General features: G+C 52.9%; 1 protein-coding gene across 1 annotated transcript; it reads right to left on the bottom strand.

The window, feature by feature from the left end:
- Positions 1-1363: 1363 nt before the first annotated feature.
- SLC2A11 (solute carrier family 2 member 11) lies at positions 1364-13645 on the bottom strand. Its single transcript, XM_036277278.1, is given in 12 exon segments — positions 1364-1404; positions 1407-1563; positions 2061-2188; positions 2418-2490; positions 2564-2616; positions 2619-2667; positions 3022-3050; positions 3053-3131; positions 3264-3355; positions 3358-3453; positions 7492-7640; positions 13473-13645. Coding segments are annotated over 12 exon segments (1119 nt in total).
- Positions 13646-13985: the final 340 nt, after the last annotated feature.

Below are 13985 nucleotides of genomic sequence, written 5' to 3'. Positions count from 1 at the left end.
TCATGGATTTGTCAAACTCTAAAAAAGACAAATCTGGCCTAAAGTGACAAAAAACAGGTCAGTGGTTGCTTGGGGCTGGGTGTGGGGTGTATTGACTGCAAAGGGAGATTTTTGGGTGATGTAAATGTTCTACCTTGATTGTGGTAGTTTGGTAGTTTCACGGGTGGGTATCTGTCAAAACTCATCAAATGTATACTTAATATGGATATGTTTTATTGTGTGTAAATTATACCTCAATAAAGTTGATTTTAATTTAATTTTATTATTTTGTTAATCCTCACCCAAGGATATTTTTTTCCATTGATTTTTTTAGAGAAAGTGGAAGGGAGTGAGGGAGGAGGAGAAAGAGAGAGAGAGAAAGAAACATCAATGTAAAAGACACACATTGATTGGTTTCCTCTGGCATGCACCTGGACAGGGCCAAGGATAGAACCTGCAACCCAGGTATGTGCCCATGACCAGCAGTCAAACCCACAACCCTTAGGTGAGCAGGCTGATGCTCTAACCACTGAGAAACAACAGCCAGGGCTTAATTTTATTTTTCATTGATTTTTAGAGAGAGAGAGCAAGGGAGCAAGAGAGATACATCAATTTGTTGTTCTACTTATTCATGCATTCATTGGTTGATTCTTGTATGTGCCCTGACCAGGGATTAAACCCGCAACCTTGGCGTATCAGGACAAAGCGCTAACCAACTGAGTTACCCAGCCAGGGCCAATAAAGTTCATTTTTAAAAAATCAATTCCGCCCTGGCCGGTTTGGCTCAGCGGTTAGAGTGTCGGCCTGCGGTCCGGAGAGACCCGGGTTCGGTTCCTGCTAAGGGCGCGTGCCTCGGCTGCAGTTTGTCCCCGGCCCTGGTGGGTTGTGTGGGTGGCAGCCACTCGCTGTGTCCCTTTCACATCGATGTTTCTCTCTCTCTCTCTCTGTTCCTCTCTCTCCCTCCCACTCTACCTGAACAAAAAATAGAAAAATGTCCTCAGGTGAGGATAAAAAATAATAATAATAAAAAAAAAATCAATTCCTCAGAAAATCCTTTTCTGATCATGCCCCTCTCAAAGTAGGTCAGCCCCACCCCCAGGGTATGTACACCCTTCACAACCTATATTTTTCTTCTACTGCGTTTCACCGAGTTTGTAGTTATATTTTCATAACGTTTTCTTGTTAACTGCTTCTAGATATGGAACACCAAGAGGTCCTGATCCCATCACTCTGGCTCACCACCATTGCTAGGCACCTGGGACCATGCCTGTACATAGTAGGTGCTCATTTAATAAGCACTCATTTAATAGTAGGAGCTAGTGAATGAAGAGGAAGCAAAGGGAAGAGCAGCAGCCAGATCTGGGCCCCAGCCACAACTGTGGGGCTACAGCTCTGTGGACTGGATGACCTTAGGGCCCCTCCAGTGGGGCCCTGGCTCCTCCTGGGGAAGTTGAGTCTGTGCAATTCTTCGGAGATCTCCAGGAAGGTCTTGCCTTTGGTCTCAGGAAGGAAGAAGCCAGTGTAGATGGCCCCACAGACACAGACAATGAGGAAAGGCACGTAAAGGAAGTAGGACAATCCCTCCTACAGGTTAAAAGAAACCCCGAGACCCAGAATGGCCCCGTTGTGCCCCAAGATGGAAGGCCTCATAACAGGTCTTAAAGAGGGACATGTCGCCCTGGTCGGTTTGGCTCAGCGGTTAGAGCGTCGACCTGCGGTCCTGAGAGACCCGGGTTCGGTTCCCCCTAAGGGCGCGTACCTCGGTTGCAGTTTGTCCCCGGCCCTGGTTGGTTGTGCGGGTGGCAGCCACTCGATGTGTCCCTTTCACATCGATGTTTCTCTCTCTCTCTCTCTGTTCCTCTCTCTCCCTCCCACTCTACCTGAACAAAAAATGGAAAAATGTCCTCGGGTGAGGATTAAAAAAAAAAAGAAAAAAAAAAGAGGGACTTGTCTTTCTTTGCTTAGATAAGTCCCATCCCCTTCAGTCTCAGTCTCCTTGGATGGAGGCCTCCCACCGGGGTTTTCATGCTGACAGAGAAAAAAACTAAGACACCTCCCCCCAGGGGGAGGGGCAGGCCTACCATAATGAAGGGGAACCCCAGCCCAACTGGGAAGAGCAGGGTCCACATGAGCGCCCTGAAGACCATGTAGGCAGCAGGCCGGGCCATCTGGTCAAACAGCTCTGTGGCCAGGATCCCTGTCACTCCAGCTGAAAGGAGGGGAGGGACTGGGGACTGCCAGCCGGAGCTCCTTGCCCTGCCTTTCCCCCACTTTCCCCAGATATGGGAGTAGGAGCCCCTCAGTGTTCTTCCAGAAGCTTCAGTACAGGTGGGGGTGGGGCATGCAGTCAATATTGCATCCACATCCACCCATCTTTCACCCAGAAGTCATGTTCCTTCGGCAAGTCCCAAAGCCCAGAGCCCCTGGAGCCCACTCACCAGGACCAATGCCAAAGCTGAGAATGAAGGCAAAGATGCAGGCCATGGCCAGGTAGGGCGTCCAGGGGAAGCTCTGCAGCAGAGGGGTGGGATGAGGTGGGGATCAGCCAGCACCCAGCCACCCACCCCCCCCATCCCCGCCCAGCTACCTGCAGGCCGAGGGCCACTGTGAAGATGCTCCCTCAGCAAGTCATCAGCAGTATCCCCCAGTCAGCGGCACCCACCGGTCCACCCTCTCAGTGATCATGTACTGCAGAGGAAAGGGGGCCCCAGTAACTGGCCTGGGCACCAGGGCCATGGTCCCCTTGGTTTGGGGGTGGGCAGAGGGGAGGGGCTTCACGAGGAAGCAGATGGTGGGGTAGGGGGCAATTTATTACTTCAGGAGATTTAAGAGACTAATTTCTCAGAGGTCACTCAGAATAGTGGTTGGAGTGCTCAGCCAACAGTAGGTGCTCAAGAAATGCTGGCTAACTTGCCTCATTTGAACAGAGTGAGCTGGTGTGGGAAATGGCTTAAAGAAGAGGACTGCAGTCCTCAGGGTGTTAGCACGCCTGGTCCCCCCTCTTCCGGGTCTGGGGGAGGAGCAGCCCAGAGCCAGACTCACACTGACAAAGGCTGTGAACAGCTCGCAGCACCAGTCCGGATGATGGCATCCTGGACCTTCTCCTGGGGGACTCCTGCCCCCCGGAACACGGAAGAAGCATAGGCGTGCATCTGGGGAGGTGGGCACACGGCTGGCTCTGGGGCACTGGCTCCCTGCAACCTCCAGTGGTTTCCAGGGGCCTGCAGCACACAGCCCCTGAGCCAGGGGGCGTGGGGGGAGGGAGGGCAGGGAGGGGACCTCACCGAATTGTTCCCGCAGAGCTCCATGGCACTGCTCAGGACTAGGAGGCTCATCACCTGCCTCCGCGGGGTGCCATCCTGGAACAGCTCCCACTGTGATGGGCTCGCAGGCCCTGGCAGGCATCGCGCTCCTCCTCCTCCAGTTCTGCCACCTCCAATGCCAAGTCCTCAGTGCCCCGCAGCCGCTGCAGTGCTGGGACAGAAGGGGCTGTTGAGCTCTCTCTCCCCTGGCCTCTCTGGTCCCCCACAGAGCTTCCCATCACCAATTTCCCTCTCTCCGGGCCCGTGGTCAGATGGGGTGATCTTCCTGGCCCTGTTATTTCACAGCATCATGGACCAGCAAAGGCTTTAGAATCTCAGGATTCTGTGGATCCATCAGACAAAACATGGCAATTGTGGTAAACTGCCATCATCATCCCCAATTCTTCACTCTCCCCCTGTATCCATGATTTTGCAGTTGCTTTCACTAAAGAAGCAAGTACATGTCCCTTGGCTCTGGGCTTGGCCATGTGACTTGCTCTGACCAATAGGATGAGTCTGTAGGGAGGGCATACCCGCTGTTCCAGCCCAGGCCTTAAGGGACCTTGCTCATTTCTCCAATTTTTTTTTTTTTTTTTTATCCTCACCCGAGGACATTTTTCCATTTTGTTCAGGTAGAGTGGGAGGGAGAGAGGGGAACAGAGAGAGAGAGAAACATCGATGTGAAAGGAACACATCGAGTGGCTGCCACCCGCACGACCAACCATGGCCGGGGACAAACTGCAACCGAAGTACATGCCCTTAGCGGGAACCGAACCCGGGTCTCTCCAGACCGCAGGCCGACGCTCTAACCGCTGAGCCAAACTGGCCAGGGCGGGACCTTGCTCATTTCTATTGCTCTTCTCCCACTATCATAAAAACTTGCTAGGCTAGCCCACTGGTCTCAGGAGGAGCAGAGATGGCCCAGCTGGTATCATAACTAGATCAACCAATGCCCAGTTGACCTGCGTGAGTGACCAAAAGGAGCAGACCCAGCCCGACACCAGCGAACCCCAGAGAACTCACAGAGGCTTTTTTATAACCCAGTAATTCTCCATCTGCTAGAAGAAGGAACCTCTCCTGGGTTCCTTGAACCCAAGTTGTTTTTGCAAAAATTCTTGAAGAGGAAGGTATGCATCAGCCATGACCACAAGGGTATTGACCATGAGCTTCACTAATCAGGAGATGCCAGACGGGGCAATGAGACATTCAAGGCTGGGGTCTAGTAAATGTTAAGAAATATAAAATAAACAACTTGTACAGCTACTAACTGCTGATATCTGCTTCTGTACACGTAGCTTGCTTGCTCTGCTAAACTCTTGAATAACTCCTGTCCTATATAAGCAACCCTCCCCCTGAGCTCGGGGCTGCAGTTCTCCTCGGTGTAGGTTGGCTGCAGTCCCTGTGCAGGTAATAAAGCTCCTAATATTCAAAATTACTTTGTGTCCGAGTGAGGTTGATTCTCCTGGATTACAACAGCTTGAGCTATGCAGTTGCTTCTTCTGTTGGCCACTGAAATGCAGCGATGATTAGGTAGAAATAGACAACTGATAAATAACTTGGTACAAGGAGTGGCAGCTACCATAACTAGGACCTGTGACCCATGGTACTTGTTCCAAGACCAGACAGAAAATGGCTGGACGAATGAAAACCCAAGTGCATAGTGCAGTAGCGTGGAAGGAAAAACAGACCTACTGAAGTTCTGGACACGGGGGGGAAGAGATCTCCAAGTACTGAAAGCATAACCTGGCTGCTTTAGCTGAGTATTCTAAGCTTACTTTATAAAAAAAAAGACATGAGCACCAAAAAAAGACCTTCAGAGGGAACAAAATTTAATTAAATTTAACTTGAACTTATTCCGAACTTGCTAGGGTAGTTCAATAAAACAAACAAACGAACAAACAAATAAACAAACAAAACCGTTTCTTATTTCTAGCCTCTCCAGCTAGCAAAATGTCCCAAACTAAGTCACAGCCTGAGAGCAAAGATTAAATCCAGAGCCTGCCGGTGAGCCCTAGACTCAGGGGAAAGATCAATTCAGGGTGTGGCTTAAGGTGGTGTCTCATAGACCCTCATGGCTGAAAAAAGAAGTCATTACAGGGGCTTCGGGGTACTGGTCTACAGCGGCCTGGCGTGCCCCAAATTCCAGCAATCAGGTCTTAGGAGAGAAGTATATCTGAAAAAGAATCGTGCGTGTGGCTTTTGGGCACATAAATCAAATACACAGAAAACTCACACTATTTTTGAGAAAACGGTACTGACAAAATTTTTGCCAGCCTGGATGAAAAGAGACTGAGACGATTTGAAATGTAAAGGCTTCTGTGCCCCAACTTTCTACAGGTACATTTCCAATGCACTCTTCAGAAGGTGTCAAAGGAGGCGTTGGGAAAGGAAGGACATCTTGGGGGGCAGAAGCAAGAACCTAAGGAAACCATGATCTGGGGAGCCCGTGGGCAGAGGAACATTCCCACGCCCACGGCAGGGGAATCTGGCAGCGGTTTCTCAGGGGCACGTCAGTATTGCTTCCTTGCCTCCTCCTCCTTTGAAATGAAGGTCGGTTCTAGCTCCACTGTCCCACTTGTCACCACTGAGTTCAGAAAGAGTAGAAGACTTGTGTCTTTAGCTCCTAGGTCTCTGGATCAGGAGAAGGCACTTATAGCCTTGATGTGATCTAAGATCCCGGACTTCAGCCTGTGCCATGACTGAATAAGACTTTGGGGGTGGGGGTCCCAGAGGGCAATAAGCATGTTTTACAGAGGGGAGGGACGTGATGGCAAACAGAAGAATACGTTAGTGGGCCCTGCCTTCATCTCCCTAAATCTAGGCGCTCTGCCATGTGAGAGGATACGCCATTGGCTTTCCCATCCTTTTTTATTGGTATGTGCCCCGGCGAAAACCGAACCCGAAAACCGAACCCCGGGACTCTCCAGTCCGCAGGCCTCCGCAGGCCGATGCTCCAACCGCTGAGCCAAACTGGTCAGGGCTCCCATCCTTTTTATTTTTTTTTATCCTCACCCGAGGACATTTTTCCATTTTTTGTTCAGATAGAGTGGGAGGGAAGGGGAGGGAGGGGGAGGGAGGGAGGGAGGGAGGGAGAGAGAGAGAGAGAGAGAGAGAGAGAGATCTACGTAAAAGGGACACATTGAGTGGTTGCCACCCGCACAACCAACCAGGCCTGGGGACAAACTGCAACCGAGGTACGTGCCCCCAGCAGGAAAAGAACCCGTGTCTCTCTGGACCGCAGGTGGACGCTCTAACCGCTGAGCCAAACCGGCCAGGGCTGGCTTTCCCATCCTTTAACTTCAGGTCCAGAAACGTGACTCTTGGGTCATGGGATATTAATGGGCATGAGGGGACCAAAGGTTTGGAAAGTGCTTAATCAATTGGATTTGTTTTCTTGTGCCTCTGCCAGCACTGTAATAGGAGCATTCCTGGGCCAGTGGCTGGTGTCAAGAGGGAGGGGAGAGGCAAGTGTAGCAGAGCTGACCTGCTCAAGCCCAGACCGCCTGGCCTGGCCGATTCTCAGCTGACCCATGACACCAGAGCCACCCAGCTAAGAGCCACAGCGCTGTGCAGCCCGCCCTGCGAGCAAATGAGTAGAAGATGCAGTAAATGATTGTTTTTTGTTTTTTCCAATCCTCACCCAAGGATGTGTTTATTGATTTTTAGAGAGAGAGGAGAGGGGTGGGGAGAGAGAGACAGAAACATCAGTTTGTTACCTTCTGTACATGCCTTGACTGGGGATCAAACCCACAACCTAGGTATGTGCCCTGACTGGGAATCAAACCCGCAACGCTTTTGGTGTGACGGATGATGCTCCAACTGAGCCACCCAGCCAGGGTAAATGATTGCTGTTCTAAGCCAGAGATTTGGGGCATCATTCCTGCAGCCATAGCTAATGGATAAGACCACAAGCACCCAGCTGGCACTGGGCCCATGAAGTCTTCCTTGGTGTTTCATCTTGCATGGGGGCAGGGGCTCTTCTCTGCACCACCCTGGGGGTCCTGGATGGCAGGGGCTGGGTCTGCTCCATCCTGCTGCCCTGGCACTCAGGACAGCCCCTTGAGAAAGCGTTTTGAAAGGACCGATACATGGCACAAAGAGAGGGACAACTTTCTCTGAATAATGAAACCTGAGACAAAAGACCCACATGCTCTGGGCAGAGGTGCGCATTGGTCAAGAGTGGTCTGGGAACCTGAGGTCAAGGACTCACCTTTCAGGCAGCCCTCAGTGTCTCCACGGTCAATGAGGAGGTAGCGTGGGCTCTCGGGGAGCAGGGGCAGAGAAGCCAGTTGGGGCACCCCCGGCACCAGGCAGCTGGCCAGCAGCAGGGGCCAGGCCTGAGGGCCACCCAGGAGCTCCCTGGAGAGGCAGAGGAGAGGCCAGGCCAGACACCCCTTGCCAGAGCCCTTTCCCCTACATGCCTGCCTTCCCCCTATCCACCTGCTCCCCACCCTCTGTCCTCCGCCTGTCTGCCCTTTTGAGGGCAGAGGGTCTGCATTTCTCTATACTTCTTCCTAACCGGCTCTGGGTCTGACACTGAGATCCCTCCCACCCAGGTAAAGACCCAAGATAGGGCAGAGCTGTGGCCCCACCTGATCCCTCACAATTCCTCTTTGCAGCACTCCAGGCTTTGCCATCTCCTCTCTTTTCTGGGATGACCAAGACATGCTCCCCTTTAAAAGCCCGGCCCCCTGCCCTGGCCAGTTTGGCTCAACAGTTAGAGCGTCAGCAGAGGACCAAAGAGTTGTGGGTTCAATTCCGGACAAGGGCACACACCTTGGTTGCGGCTCAGTCCCCAGCCCTGGTCAGGGCCGTACAGGAGGCAACCAATCAATGTGTCTCTCTCACGTCAATGTTTCTCTCTCTCTCTCCCTCTCACTCTGTCTAAAAATAAATGGAAAAATATCCTTGTGTGAGGATTTTTTTTTTTTGGTACGTGTCCCTAGCAGGAACCAAACCCGGGTCTGGTTCACAGGCTGACACTCTAATCGCTGAGCCAAACCAGCCAGGGCGATATTTTTTTTTTAATTAAAAAAAGAAAAATTCCATGGGAAAATATCCTCGGGTGAGGATTAACAAATAATAAAAATAATAAAAATAATAATAAAAGCCTAGCCTGGCTGATTTGGTTCAGCGGTTAAAGCATCGGCCTGGGGACCAAAGGGTCACAGGTTTGATTCCCAGTCAAGGGCACATACCTGGGGTGCAGGTTCAATCCTTGGCCCCTGTTGAGGTCATTTGGGAAGCAACCAATTGATGTGTCTTTTTCACATCAATTTCTCTCTCTCTCTCTTTCCCTCCCTCCCTTCCACTCTCTCCCCGCCCTGTCTTCTACTCTCTCTAAAAATTAATGGGACCCTGGCCAGTTTGGCTCAGCGGTTAAGCATCGGCCTGCAGTCCAGAGAGACCCGGGTTCAGTTCCCGCTAAGGGCATGTACCTCAGTTGCAGTTTGTCCCCGGCCCTAGTTGGGTCATGCCGGAGGCAGCCACTCGATGTGTCCCTTTCACGTCGATGTTTCTCTCTCTCTCTCTTCCTCTCTCTCCCTCCTACTCTATCTGAACAAAAAATGGAAAAGTAGCCCTGGTCGCTTTGGCTCAGCGGTTGGAGCGTGGGCCTGTGGACCAGAGTCCTGGATTCGGTTCCCGCTAAGGGGCACATACGAAAAATAATATTGCATGCCAGGCCAGTGTGGCCCAGGGGTTGAGCATCCACCCATGCACCAAGAGGTCAGGGCACGTGCCTCGGTTGTAGATCCGATCCCCGGTAGGGGGCATGCAGGAGGCGGCCAATCAATGTTCTCTCTCAGCGACGTTTCTCTCTCTCTCTCTTCTCTCTAAAAAAATCAATAAAGAAAAAACCAAAAATAATAATATTGCAAAGCGGCTGGTGCTGACTCCCAGCGACTCTGCCCTCACTCCCAGGCCGGCGGCTCTTCTGTTCCCTACACCTGCCGCTGGAGCGAGGGACATCCCAGGGATTCAGTCTTCAGATGCTCAGGGGCCCATTCAGCTCGCCCCAGGCTCGGCTCCTTCCGGTTTCCCGTAATTTGCCCGACGCCACGAGGGGGCGACAAAGCCCACGCTCCGAAGGATTCTGTACCGCCGATGCCACCGCCTCCGGAGGGTTTCGTTGTGGCCGCGGAACAAAGAGGCCTGTGCCCGTGCTCCCCCAGGTGCAGTGCTACTCCCTTGGAGGGCTGCCCCCACAGCTCCTGAACACCCAGTTCTGACCTGTACCCCACCCACCCTGGGCTCAGGTGCCCCCGCTCCACCCGCCCAGGGTGATTTCACTTCCTCTGTTCAAGTAGCCAGCGGATTTTGCTGATCTCTCTAAAATCAGTAAAAATATATATTTTTAAACTTAAAAAAAAAAATCACAATATCTTACATCCATTGATGATTTTTGCCTCCCAGCTCCCAAGTGGGCTAGTTGGCCTGGCCCACCATGCCTTTGCCATGCTGTGTGCCTTCCCTCCTGCTCTATAAGGGGTGGGACGGGGGTCTAGGTAGGTGCATTCCCCTACATCTAGGGTTCAAGCTGGACCCCAAGGCCCCTGGCATCTCCTCCAGCCTCAGCACAGCAGCAGGCTGGTCCATCACTGGGGTGTGGTGGGTAGGCCCCTACTGCACATTGGGGTACCTAGCACCTGACCACCAGTAGGCTGAGTTGCTCTGAGGCTGCCTCTCTAAGCCTCAGTTTTCTCCTCTGTCGCCTGTGGCTCATAGGAAGTGCTGCAGCCTGTTGCTCAATGTGCCAGGCGGTTCAGAGGCCCCTTCCATTTGGACTGGCATCTCTGCCGCACGCCAGGACTCCCAAGGTGGCATTTTGCTTGAGCTCAGGAGGCTTGATGACCTTGGACACCAGGCTACTAGAGTGGGCAGTGGGCTACCACCAAGCCCAGCAGCCTGGCTGCAGCTGACACCAAAAGGGCTCCTGCAGTTCTAGCACATACGTCCTCTCTCTGAGCCTCCACTTCTCACCTGTAAATGAGGACATCATAACCTGCCCACTTCGTAGGCACTGTGTCCTCAGCCCCTGTGTGCCTGTTGACCCCCCCAGCACTAGGCATCCAGAGGGCAGGCACAGGCCCTCTCTTGATCCTCAGACAGAACCTACCCTGGGGTGGGTGAACATGAGGGGCTGCAGCCTAGCTGATATCTTCAGCCTAGGCAGGAGTGCCGAGGGCTAGGCTCTGGGGCAGCCCATGCAGACTCCACCCAAAATCCTGCTTTGCCCTCCTCGACCTCAGAGCTGGCATTTACTCCAGTTTTGGGTCACATTTCCAACTTAATGATTCAAAAGAAAGGAAGAAACTCAACCTACAACCAGCTGAGGCAGCCCCTCCTGACCACTCTTTGATATTTGAAGACTGAACAATGGGGCAGATTTCGGATAGGAGACTTGAAATCATCTTAATTAGAAGGAAAGAATGTCCTCGTGGTTGGCTGTTCTAAAAATACAGCTGCTCCCACATCTGGAGGGGAAGAGGGAATGGTGGTAGGCCAGAGACTGAAGCGCTGATGCCTGCATTCCATGGTAGGGGGAGGCCCCTCCCAGCAGGGCCCCAGAAAGGGGAGAAGGAAGGAGATCAAAGCAGCCAGTCCCCTGTGGATGGGCCACCTGGCGAATCTTTGGGATGGAGCTGAACAGGCAGCCCATCCCTGCTTGGGTCCACCCTCAGCCCTTCCCCAACCTCCTCCACACCCCAACCTCAGTTTCCTCATCTACACAGAGGGGACACTCAGGGTCCTGGTTAATGCATGCTGGCTCTTTTACCAACCTCTGCCTGACCTGGGCACAGCAGGCATCCAGCCTCAGGCTTCAGACCAGGGAAGTAATTTTTTCTGGATTTTATGATCTGGGGCAGTATTTGTCAGCTTTTATTAAACTTGACGTGTTTTGTTCGCATTCTTATTCTAAGCAAATATTTATTTATTTATTTATTTATTTATTTATTTATTTATGTTAATCCTCATCTGAGGATATTTTTCCATTGATTTTTAGAGAAAGTGGAAAGGAGGGAAGGAGAGAGAGAGAAACAGAAACATCAATGTGAGAGAGACACATCAATTGGTTGCTTCCCACACAACCCTGACTGGGCTGGGGATCAAACCTGAGACCCAGGTATGTGCCCTTGACAGGAATTGAGTCTGCGACCTTTCAGTCTAAGGGCCAACACGCTAACCACTGAGCAAGCAGCCAGCGTGCAAATATTCACTTTAGTACCTAATCTTGCATTTATAATTTTGCATTTTTATTTTTTTTCTTTATTTTAGAGAGAGAGGAAGGGAGAGGGAGAGAGCGATAGAAACATCAATGAGAGAGAACATCTATTGGCCGCCTCCTGCATGCCCCCCACTGGGGATTGGGCGCACAACCCAGCCATGTGCCCTGACCAGGAGCCAAACCGGTGATCTCTTGGTGCATGGGTCGACGCTCAACCGCTGAGCCACACCGGCAGGGCTAATTTTGCATTTTTCTTAGAGGCCCTCAATACCTCCAGAAAGTGAAAGGCATGCGAGGCTGGGAGAATGTCTTGAGCAAATTGTGCAGGTAGGAATCCCGGTGGTATCACCAGGGGAGAACAAAGAAGCCTGGGTTCTAGTCCCAGTGCACTTGTATGAGCTTCCTGTCCCAGGGGCTGGGCAAGCACCTGGCATGGGGAGTACCCATCCCGGATATGTGTGAGCAGGGCCTGGACTGCTTGGCTGACATGTTGGTGATGAACACCAGGTGGGAGGTGAGTGAACCCTGGACCTTTCTGAGCCTCTCCATCCACCTGCCCAGGGCTCTGAGTCACTAGTCCTGGGCAGGGAGGGGCTCCCAGAGTGGTGGCCCCTGATATTCCAGGTCCCTGCCTAGCTACAGACCAGAACTACCTGATGATCTGGCCAGCAGGTGATGAGTAGGAAGACTGTAGGATAGTGTGGCCTCAGGTTCCACATGGGTACCCCTGGGCCGCACTGCCCAGACCCGTGTGCGACCCCCACATTTGCAGCCCCCACGTGTGCAGCCTTCACGTGTGTGGCCCCTGTGTGTGCAGCCCCCACGTGTGCAGCCTTCATGTGTGTGGCCCCTGCGTGTGCGGCCCCCGCGTGTGCAGCCTTCATGTGTGTGGCCCCTGTGTGTGCGGCCCCCACGTGTGCAGCCTTCACGTGTGTGGCCCCTGCGTGTGCGGCCCCCGCGTGTGTGGCCTCCGCGTGTGCAGCAGACTTGCGGTCTTCTCACCGTGTCTCACACTTCTGTCTTTGGGACCTCTCATTCTGGCCCTGCCACTTGACTGAGTCCGCCAAACAGATAAACCTGCTTCTCCCAAAACACAGCCCGCTGCCGTGCTGGGCTCAAAAATAGCTGAGGTGGGGAAGGAGGAGGCCCAGTAGACACTGGGACTCCAGGGACAAGCTGCAGTGGCTCTGACATTCTGGCAGTGGCCACAGAAGGAAGCAGGGACGGGGGCAGGCGCTGAGGACTGTGAGACAGGCACAGACCGGGGCTCACCTGGTAGCTGGAGTTGGGAAGGAACCATCTTGTCGTCGAGGGTCAGACAAGGAGCAGCACACCCAGGCTGCTCAGCAGGGGAGCATCAAGGGAGCAGAGTGAGAGACACTCCAGGAGCCCAGACGTGGCAGAGAAATTTGGCCTTCAAACCACAGCTGAGGCTGCATGGTGCTGGCTGGTTGGTGATGCCCTCCATGGGCTCCGGCAGGTGGTGAATCCCTTCTGTGACCCAACAATCGGGTGGAAGCAACTTGCCATCTCCCCACCAGCCCCTTCCATCACTCCTCATGGTGGCAAAGCCAGGACTGGCACACTGGTGTCTTGGTACCTCTTTAGCTGTGTGTCCTCAAATATGTTACTTAACCTCTCTGAACCTGTTTTCTCATTTGGAATAGTAAGCTACTTTGTACGGTGTTGGCCAGGCTTAAGTAGGGTCAGTAAAACCTGTGGTGCAGTCACTGCACACCTGTTATCACCATAGGGACTAGCTCTAAGCATCCCCACTCCACAGTGGCCCTTCCTCACCCAGGAGACAAGAGTTCATTCCTGCCTTTGCTCAAGCTATTCTCCCTGCCTAGCATCTCTCTCCTCTTTCCATCCCATCGCTGTCTTTGTCAAGAGCCCTCTTGCCTGGCAGCCCCTCAGAGGGCCTATGGTTCTTTGTCCTTGGATTGCTCACCGGTCAAGCTCACCTCCCTGCATAGTGAGAGTCCGAGTCTCCTTGGCCAGAGGAAGAGCTCCTGCAGGACGGGGAGCCATCACCTCCCTCCATGCCCGTCAGGCTCCCATGGGTGTTCCTGATCACAGGCAAGTGGGAGCTCGGGATCAGGACACAGGCTTGGAAGAAAGTCCTTCCCTGGTGCATGCTGGCTCACAGGCATTTGCTCATTCCTAACAGGCTGGCCATGGAGGGGGAGGCCAGCTATGACTGTCACAGAACCCCTTCCTGGAAATCTCAATTGTCCCCACTGTAGACCAGAGTATAACCTTCAAGACAGAGGAAACTTTGTAGACGGACTCTTCCAACTGGCCCATTTCACCAGAGAGAGTAGAGAATGGCCAGGGCCCACCCCCAGCCTAAGGCTGCAGATCCAGCCCTGGAGTCCAGGTCTGAGGCCTGCCTGTGTCCGGCACTGCAGCAGACACCAGAGAGAACATGGCACAGAGTTTCTGTGGCCATGACAAGAGCCACAGCGGGCAAGGAG

This window comes from Molossus molossus, unplaced genomic scaffold, assembly GCF_014108415.1.
Source record: "Molossus molossus isolate mMolMol1 unplaced genomic scaffold, mMolMol1.p scaffold_m16_p_22, whole genome shotgun sequence".
Taxonomy (NCBI): domain Eukaryota; kingdom Metazoa; phylum Chordata; class Mammalia; order Chiroptera; family Molossidae; genus Molossus; species Molossus molossus.
This window is presented reverse-complemented; position numbering and strand designations above follow the sequence as displayed.